This window comes from Oncorhynchus masou, chromosome 20, assembly GCF_036934945.1.
Source record: "Oncorhynchus masou masou isolate Uvic2021 chromosome 20, UVic_Omas_1.1, whole genome shotgun sequence".
Lineage (NCBI taxonomy): Eukaryota > Metazoa > Chordata > Actinopteri > Salmoniformes > Salmonidae > Oncorhynchus > Oncorhynchus masou.
In genome coordinates, this window is record NC_088231.1 from 20,196,648 (window position 1) to 20,206,647 (window position 10,000).

The following is a 10,000-nucleotide window of genomic DNA, read 5'->3' on the forward strand; positions in this document are numbered from 1 at the left end:
AAGTATGAATTAATGGTTGGATCCGAATCGTTGTTATAATCATTAGCCAGTATGGATAATTAAGTAAAAATACAAATTGTATCTGAGCAAGAGAGGAGTTGCCATATTTTCCAATAAACCATTTTCCCATAATGTTATCAAGTGAATTAGCTAAGAAGGAATATCGACGTAGCTTGTAATGACGAAATAAGAAGCAAAATTCGGTTTTCGATCAAAATAATAATTTATTACCAGCAAATGTGACATAATAAAGAATTTGAATATGTCGCAAGAGAAAATAAGATTTGCTTTTATTCAACTCACCAGATGATTTTCTATCAATGGATATCGATTAAACTCCTTTGACTGCGATGATTGTAAATAAATCCCTTTTGCGCATGTGCATAACTACGGCTCAATCCGACAGGAGAGTTTGAGTAATGAAAGTTGGACAGAGGATCTCGAAATCTCTGAGCAAGAAACACTTGGACAAACTTAAAAAAAAAATATATATATATATATCTTCTGGCAATTGTGCGTTATTAGGCCTATGTGCCAGATGTGAAGAACACAAACTGTCATAAATTGTATATTTTGTGAGATTGACTTTTCTTTTCAATAGGTATATGTTACTGACTAAAATCTGGGTTTAGGATTGTAGGCTAATTAAAGTTTGCCATGGTTTTCTTAGATAGATGCAGGTAGCCTATAGCCTCAGATAGGCCTAACATCTAATTTCAGATAGTAGCCAAGGCTAGATGTAAACTGAACGATTTAGCAGCATGGTTAGTTCAAATTGACAGACTTAAACATGGCCGTTAATAATGACATAATAACACAAGGCTACAACAACCATAAACTGACGTTTTAGGCATTTTTTAAAATTGGTTTGCCAGCTCCAGGTTGGTTAAACTAAGGGGCGCAAACTGACTTGTAATGACTCCAGTGATTTCAACATATTCACAGTAGCCTTACAATGGCATATAAATTAATAGGCTACTTGATGACAACATATACAAATGTATCATTCTCCACATTTAATGTTAGTTTCATTGTGGATTTTTTCTTCTTCTCCCATAACAGAAGCACAGAGGGCGTTCTATAACTTCCATGTGTCCACGTGCGCAGTGCTCCAGACCCATTAACCGAGTATGTGTAAAACCCTTCCCTTGATACAGTTTTCCTTCAAAGTAAAGTCGGCATTAGAATGCAGTTTAAACCACCTCCGACCGAATGTAACTAATGCGCTTTTAGTGCTAGTGCGCCTAAAGTCGTTTTCTAATGGTTTTGTAGCTGTTATTTGTTGATACGCATCAGTTATAGCGGGTACTTTGATATGTTTTATTGATATTTGTTCGAAATATGTGTGAAGTTATCACAATGTGCGCGCGCATGCTGCTATTCACTCACGTGACTCAGCTGCCTAGCGCCCTCTCCATATACACACACACACACACACACACACACACACACCGATCTCCCCACTACTCATTCAGCAACAGCCTCACTGCTTGATAGTCAGCAGCGGCAGGTCACAGTGAAATAAATATATATATAAAAAAAATCAAGAGAAATGCCATTGCGGCGGATGTATAAAATAGAAGTAGCCCCAAAACCCGCGACCAATACGTTTCCACCCGCGACATCGTACTCAAAAGTAGCTACATTTCTGGTAACCCGCTGACATGGCAATCTTGCTTTTCGTAGCTCCGCTTGTCCGGATGGAACGCACCAACACAATCAAGGATGAGCTGTCGATTACCGATCAGTCGAGCTCAGAGCGGAAGTCGGAACTCGGAGCGGAAGTCGGAGAATGCACGATGAGAAGAAGCTAGCTTGAAATTAAAGAAACATAAGTCCCCAAAATAGCTATCGCAAAAGTGTTCCAACAGAACGATTAATGAACGTGTGTTTCTAGTAAATGTTTAAATATTTGTTTATCCAAAAGAGGGGATTAGACATTTGAAGAAAAAAAGGTAACCAGAAATAATCAAGCTAGCTAAATTAGCTTAAATGCTAGCAAACCCAAAAACCTGTCTAACTAGCTAGGTTACTAGCTATTTTATTTTTATAGCAACTAGGAAGCTAATACACATCTTTCAGTTTTATTTTTGTGTCACTCATAAGATGTGATGTCACTTAGATGTACTGGCAGAAGTGTCAGACAACTTGCTAGTTAGGTATCAGTAGAAACTTGACAAGTGTGATACCATTATTAGCTACGTAAACCTAGCGAGCTAACGGTATGTGAAATGTGTGAACATCATACAAAGCTATATGGTATGTGGACACCCTAACTAGGTCTAAACCATTGACTTAAATACATAATTAGGTTGCTCAACCCATATATATATATATATATATATATATATATATATATATATATATATATATATACTGAGAAGTGTAACAACGTTGTGCATGTCTTTGAGGAGCTAATAATGCCGCTATATGTTGACTTAGAGGATGGACCCAACCCTAACATTGTGTTGCCTTGAGGTATATATGTTTTGTCTTTCTGTAGCTAGCGTCTAACGTTGTAATGTTGTATCAGGATGGACCCAGCCTTGTTGAGAGAGCGGGAGCTCTTTAAGAAGAGGGCTCTCTCTCAGCCCACGGTTGAGAAGAGACCTGCAGCCTCCGAGTCAGGCGGTTCCAAGAAGAAGAAGTCCAAAGCTGACAAGGAGGCCTCCGGGTCCAAACATGGCGCAGGTAAGACCAGGGGTGTATTCATTACGCCAATCCTGTTGCAAAACATTTAGCATGTTGCGAAAAGGTTTCCATTTACTCCAAATAGAAAACATTTTGCAAAGGAAAAATAGTTTTAAATTGGACAAATTAAGGTAGGTCCCTCCATGTTTCGTTTGCCCGGTTTGCTTCCATTTAGTTCTTAAATGGTAAACTGTTTCCACTGCAAGAATGAAAACACCCCAGAAGGGCTCTACAACCTGGGGTGTATTCATTAGTGTAAAATATAGTAAAAGGTTTTGCAACAAATGAAAACAAGCACTTCTTATTGGACATATTTAGGTGTGTCCCTTCCTTCCCCATTTCAGCCTTTTTTGCGTCCATCTGGTTCCTACTAGTGAGTACACACCTTTTATATTTGGGTCATGTTCATTCGGCACCAGATGGAACAAATCTGACTGAAACAGGGAGGGATTACCTAAACTTAGCTGTAAAATATTTTTGCTACGATGTGCCCCAATTAATACGACCCTAGTCTTGAAATCTATTATACTGCTGGTTGTGTGTCACATCTGTAGCCTGGGTACCTGCTTGCTTCTACATTCCACAATGAAAGTGCTATTTTCTACAAACATGTTTTAAATGGCTTATTTTTTATTTTTTTCGTTGACCACAAACACTCGTTGTATATTTTTTAATAAGCTTCATTTCAACATCTGTCAGTACTTTTGAAATGACACCACACAGTTTGTTTTTCTTACGTGATAATTGTTTATTCATCATCATCATCATCATCATCATCATCATCATCATCATCATTTTAGGCAAGTGAAATAATACCATGTGCTCAATGCAAGTAGGTTATTTTATTTACATCGGTGTGTGTACAGGTGCCCCCCCCCTTCAAGAGAGAATAGTATCATGGCCACTTGGCTGTGGTTTAAGATGTGTTGGTGAGTGGTGACATTATCACAGGCAACATGTTGATTACATCGTTACGACACAGCAAGTTGTGAACAGTTTTTGTCAAATGGATGAGAACTTCACTACAATGGCAGTGGAAGCATTAGGGAATAAAAACCATCTGTAAATTACATTAAAATGTGGGGCTTCTTCTGTGGTAGCTGGGTCTTTTGGTGACATTTTAAAGTAACTGTCCAGTGAATCTCACTTTTGAAAGTTAATATTCTGTTAACTCATAATGTTGTTGATTAATCCTATACTCGTATTTGTGGTCAAATCATAAATTAGAGAGAGAAAAAAACCACTTCAAAAACCCCCACCTCAAACTTGGATCTCAAACAGACCATTTTAAAAATGCTTGTTATTTCCTCATAAAGGATGAGGTCATCATCCTGAGCTGGATGAGATGGTCCAATCAGCGGTCTGCTCCATTCATATTTTTAATAACCAGTACACACCCACACCATTCCAACACACAAAAGCTGCTTTTGAACATAATTACTATTTTTTGGGGAAAGGAAAACTTTCATAGAAATCTGGAAACATTGTAACGACAGTTACTTTAATTTTTTGGTGCATCTTGGTGCATCTTGGTGCATCTTGGTGTATCTTGGTCATCTTGGTGCATCTTGGTCGTTGACTTTGGTTGACTTTCTTGCTCTGTCGGGTCCTAGAGGGTTGGCTATCATTGTGGATCTCCTCTGTGTCTTTAGCTGTCTCGAATGGTATGTCTTGTACTTGTGCCGTGCGGTGATGGATGAAGATGCAGGCTAAACATCGGTCGAATAATAGACTTGTCAAAACCCTGGACTTGGCAAAGGAGAGCTCTTCTTCTCTCCTGCTGACGTGCTTTGATTAGATAACACCACCGTTCCACACACACACAATCTCACACATACGAAGGTGCAGTCTCACTGTTCTCAAACTGTGAGCACACAGCACACTCAGTCTCGGGTTCAGATTCAGGGTCAACGGTCGTGACCTAACTTCCTGCTTGGCCCTGGTCACTGTGGCAACGACCCCTTTAACCGCCTTACACCACCTCGGTTTGTGACCCCGTGGGACTGTGGATCTTCTCCACCATGTTCTGGAAGGGACCTTCCTCCATCAGGTCACGATGGGTCTTCCCCTGCATGAGAAGGAAAACCATAGTTTAGGTTATTACAATGGGTTTAGGTTAGATCCAGGTTATTACAATGGGTTTAGGTTAGATCCAGGTTATTACAATGGGTTTAGGTTAGATCCAGGTTATTACAATGGGTTTAGGTTAGATCCAGGTTATTACAATGGGTTTAGGTTAGATCCAGGTTATTACAATGGGTTTAGGTTAGATCCAGGTTATTACAATGGGTTTAGGTTAGATCCAGGTTATTACAATGGGTTTAGGTTAGATCCAGGTTATTACAATGGGTTTAGGTTAGATCCAGGTTATTACAATGGGTTTAGGTTAGATCCAGGTTATTACAATGGGTTTAGGTTAGATCCAGGTTATTACAATGGAACAGCTACAGTGTAGTGACAGGCCTGGTCTAACCCTGGAACAGCTACAGTGTAGTGACAGGCCCGGTCTAACCCTGGAACAGCTACAGTGTAGTGACAGGCCCGGTCTAACCCTGGAACAGCTACAGTGTAGTGACAGGCCCGGTCTAACCCTGGAACAGCTACAGTGTAGTGACAGGCCCGGTCTAACCCTGGAACAGCTACAGTGTAGTGACAGGCCCGGTCTAACCCTGGAACAGCTACAGTGTAGTAACAGGCCTGGTCTCACCTTGACACAGCAGCCACAGTCCAGCAGCTCGTAGAGGAAGGCCAGAGCTGCCAGGGAGACTACTGTGATGATGAAGAGGAGGAGGATGACGAAGCACGCTATGTTCCAGCCGTCGTGGAAAGGGTACACCTCCTGAACCTGCAGGGAGACCTGGGACAGCGGGGCGGCGTCAGGGAGCCACGGGAGAGAGGTGGTGTTGAGACGGTCCATGTTGTTTCACCTGGGAGAGAAATGGTAGAGGAAGTCATGGTTGGTTTGTGCCTGGAGAGGTTTGAGAGGGCTGCTGGTGTTGACAGTCTATGGTCGGTAGAGAGATGGAGAAAGAGAGAGATGATAGTGTTGTTTTGTGCTGGTGCTGTGACCTGGAGGGAGAGAGACAGAACCTCTAAACACAGAGTTCTGGTGCTGTGACCTGGAGGGAGAGAGAGACAGAACCTCTAAACACAGAGTTCTGGTGCTGTGACCTGGAGGGAGAGAGAGACAGAACCTCTAAACACAGAGTTCTGGTGCTGTGACCTGGAGGGAGAGAGAGACAGAACCTCTAAACACAGAGTTCTGGTGCTGTGACCTGGAGGGAGAGAGAGAGAGAACCTCTAAACACAGAGTTCTGGTGCTGTGACCTGGAGGGAGAGAGAGACAGAACCTCTTAACACAGAGTTCTGGTGCTGTGACCTGGAGGGAGAGAGAGACAGAACCTCTAAACACAGAGTTCTGGTGCTGTGACCTGGAGGGAGAGAGAGACAGAACCTCTAAACACAGAGTTCTGGTGCTGTGACCTGGAGGGAGAGAGACAGAACCTCTAAACACAGAGTTCTGGTGTTGTGACCTGGAGGGAGAGAGAGACAGAACCTCTAAACACAGAGTTCTGGTGCTGTGACCTGGAGGGAGAGAGACAGAACCTCTAAACACAGAGTTCTGGTGCTGTGACCTGGAGGGAGAGAGAGAGACAGAACCTCTAAACACAGAGTTCTGGTGCTGTGACCTGGAGAGAGAGAGAGAGACAGAACCTCTAAACACAGAGTTCTGGTACTGTGACCTGGAGGGAGAGAGAGACAGAACCTCTAAACACAGAGTTCTGGTGCTGTGACCTGGAGGGAGAGAGAGACAGAACCTCTAAACACAGAGTTCTGGTGCTGTGACCTGGAGGGAGAGAGAGACAGAACCTCTAAACACAGAGTTCTGGTGCTGTGACCTGGAGGGAGAGAGACAGAACCTCTAAACACAGAGTTCTGGTGCTGTGACCTGGAGGGAGAGAGAGACAGAACCTCTAAACACAGAGTTCTGGTGCTGAGACCTGGAGGGAGAGAGAGACAGAACCTCTAAACACAGAGTTCTGGTGCTGTGACCTGGAGGGAGAGAGAGACAGAACCTCTAACCTCTTACTCCATCAGGACACACTCTCCTGGGTGCAGAGTGCCTTCCTGGTTACACACACACACACACACACACACACACACACACACACACACACACACACACACACACACACACGCCAGGAGCAGTGAGACTGACCCAGTTTGGTTGAGTGAAGCAGAGAGAGACTGAGGGTAAATGGGGCTTGTCCTGAGTACTGTTCTACAGACACTCCTACCCTGAAACACTGTTAGAGTGTAACCTGGTTTGATTAGTTCTGTCTGTCTGTCTGTCTGTCTGTCTGTCTGTCTGTCTGTCTGTCTGTCTGTCTGTCTGTCTGTCTCAACCTTCTCTAGTTCAGATAGAATGTGTGCATGAGTTTCACTGTTCTGTTCCGCATTCCGCCTTTTGCTCGTCAAATATGTGTGTGACCGACGAGGCTGTTGTTATCAGATGTGTGTGTGTGTGTTTAGCAGTGAGTCATTCCACCTCTCCTCTCCTGTGGTAGAGCCCACTGTCATCATCTGCTCTGAGTAGCTTTACGGATGACTGATGACTGACTCACTGTATGTTACATAGTGCTGATAGTGTAACCTGATACAGGCCTGTCAGAGGACAGCATGTCTATTATATACAGTTCTATGTTACATAGTGTTGTTAGTGTAACCTGATACAGGCCTGTCATTAGTCAGAGGACAGCATGTCTATTATATACAGTTCTATGTTACATAGTGCTGATAGTGTAACCTGATACAGGCCTGTCAGAGGACAGCATGTCTATTATATACAGTTCTATGTTACATAGTGTTGTTAGTGAAACATGATACAGGCCTGTCAGAGGACAACATGTCTATTATATACAGTTCTATGTTACATAGTGTTGATAGTGTAACATGATACTGGCCTGTCATTAGTCAGAGGACAGCATGTCTATTATATACAGTTCTATGTTACATAGTGTTGTTAGTGTAACCGGATACAGGCCTGTCAGAGGACAGCATGTCTATTATATACAGTTCTATGTTACATAGTGTTGTTAGTGAAACATGATACAGGCTTGTCATTAGTCAGAGGACAGCATGTCTATTATATACAGTTCTATGTTACATAGTGTTAGCAGACCACAATCATCTCCTGACTGTTAGTCTAGTTACCCTGAATACAATGGCTCGGTCTCTGATGAAGTCAATGGGATCATGTGTTTATTAGGATCCCCATTAGCTGTCGTCATCGAATGAGATGTGAAGTAGCCAATAGGCCTTCAACTGTTTTCATGTTGCTATGGAAGTAGCCAATAGGCCTTCAACTTTAATCAGACTGTTTTCATGTTGCTATGGAAGTAGCCAATAGGCCTTCAACTTTAATCAGACTGTTTTCATGTTGCTATGGAAGTAGCCAATAGGCCTTCAACTTTAATCAGACTGTTTTCATGTTGCTATGGAAGTAGCCAATAGGCCTTCAACTGTTTTCATGTTGCTATGGAAGTAGCCAATAGGCCTTCAACTGTTTTCATGTTGCTATGGAAGTAGCCAATAGGCCTTCAACTTTAATCAGACTGTTTTCATGTTGCTATGGAAGTAGCCAATAGGCCTTCAACTTTAATCAGACTGTTTTCATGTTGCTATGGAAGTAGCCAATAGGCCTTCAACTGTTTTAATGTTGCTATGGAAGTAGAGGCTATTGATAGTCCACATTAGTAACACTGTCATGGTAACCGAAGGTCTCTCTCTCTCTCTGGGGAAAATACTGCAATTCTACTGCAATACTTCCTGTATGAAAGTGTCGTCCAATTGGGTGATTGGAGGTTCTGTTGGCTGATGTTGATGGAGGGAGAGAAGTGAAGGAATAGAGGGATATTATTATTTATGTCTGTTATGAACTGATACATCCTCTTCCTCTACCCACACCACACTACCATAGCCTAGTACCCCAGCACTACACCTCTCTCTGTTCCTCCCTACATGACCCTCTCCTCCTCTACCCACACCACACTACCATAGCCTAGTACCCCAGCCCTACACCTCTCTCTGTTCCTCCCTACATGACCCTCTCCTCCTCTACCCACACCACACTACCATAGCCTAGTACCCCAGCACTACACCTCTCTCTGTTCCTCTCTACATTACCCTCTCCTCCTCTACCCACACCACACTACCATAGCCTAGTACCCCAGCACTACACCTCTCTCTGTTCCTCCCTACATTACCCTCTCCTCCTCTACCCACACTACCATAGCCTAGTACCCCAGCCCTACACCTCTCTCTGTTCCTCTCTACATTACCCTCTCCTCCTCTACCCACACCACACTACCATTGCCTAGTACCCCAGCACTACACCTCTCTCTGTTCCTCCCTACATTACCCTCTCCTCCTCTACCCACACCACACTACCATAGCCTAGTACCCCAGCACTACACCTCTCTCTGTTCCTCCCTACATTACCCTCTCCTCCTCTACCTCCTCTCTGTTCCTCCCTACATTACCCTCTCCTCCTCTACCCACACCACACTACCATAGCCTAGTACCCCAGCCCTACACCTCTCTCTGTTCCTCCCTACATTACCCTCTCCTCCTCTACCCACACCACACTACCATAGCCTAGTACCCCAGCACTACACCTCTCTCTGTTCCTCTCTACATTACCCTCTCCTCCTCTACCCACACCACACTACCATAGCCTAGTACCCCAGCACTACACCTCTCTCTGTTCCTCCCTACATTACCCTCTCCTCCTCTACCCACACCACACTACCATAGCCTAGTACCCCAGCACTACACCTCTCTCTGTTCCTCCCTACATGACCCTCTCCTCCTCTACCCACACTACCATAGCCTAGTACCCCAGCACTACACCTCTCTCTGTTCCTCCCTACATTACCCTCTCCTCCTCTACCTCCTCTCTGTTCCTCCCTACCATTACCCCTCCCTCTCTCTCCTCCCCCCTCTCCTCCCCCCTCTCCACCCTACCCCCTCCTCTCTCTCCTCCCCCTCTCCACCCCTACCCCCTCCTCTCTCTCCTCCCCCCTCTCCACCCTACCCCCTCCTCTCTCTCCTCCCTCTCCACCCCTACCCCCTCCCCCTCTCCTCCCCCTCTCCACCCTACCCCCTCCCCCTCTCCACCCTACCCCCTCCTCTCTCTCTCCCTCCCCCCTCTCCACCCCTACCCCCTCCTCTCTCTCCTCCCCCTCTCCACCCCTACCCCCTCCTCTCTCTCCTCCCCCTCTCCACCCCTACCCCCTCCTCTCTCTCC

General features: G+C 44.5%; 3 protein-coding genes across 4 annotated transcripts in view; 1 reads left to right on the forward strand and 2 right to left on the reverse strand.

Moving 5' to 3' along the window:
* hgsnat (heparan-alpha-glucosaminide N-acetyltransferase) overlaps nt 1-394 on the reverse strand; it is a 23,595-nt gene extending 23,201 nt beyond the window's left edge. Inside the window, exon 1 of the mRNA XM_064926738.1 lies at nt 304-394. The gene's annotated coding sequence lies outside the window, so the exon portion shown is untranslated. The remainder of the gene's footprint in view (nt 1-303) is intronic.
* The window catches only part of gtf2e2 (general transcription factor IIE, polypeptide 2, beta), a 57,250-nt gene that overhangs the window by 28,330 nt on the left and 18,920 nt on the right, over nt 1-10,000 (forward strand). The window contains exons 1-2 of one of the 2 annotated variants that reach the window (XM_064926742.1): nt 1,597-1,955; nt 2,534-2,691. In XM_064926742.1, the coding sequence (XP_064782814.1) occupies nt 2,535-2,691 (157 nt within the window). In that variant the 5' untranslated portion in view covers nt 1,597-1,955; nt 2,534. Of the gene's footprint in view, nt 1-1,596; nt 1,956-2,533; nt 2,692-10,000 lie in introns of those variants that run through there. The other variant, XM_064926741.1, reaches the window with a different exon arrangement.
* smim18 (small integral membrane protein 18) overlaps nt 3,424-10,000 on the reverse strand; it is an 11,298-nt gene continuing 4,721 nt past the window's right edge. The window contains exons 2-3 of the mRNA XM_064926743.1: nt 5,399-5,618; nt 3,424-4,759 (exon numbers count right to left, since the gene is read on the reverse strand). Coding sequence (XP_064782815.1) covers nt 4,664-4,759; nt 5,399-5,608 — 306 coding nt within the window. The 5' untranslated portion in view covers nt 5,609-5,618 and the 3' untranslated portion in view covers nt 3,424-4,663. The remainder of the gene's footprint in view (nt 4,760-5,398; nt 5,619-10,000) is intronic.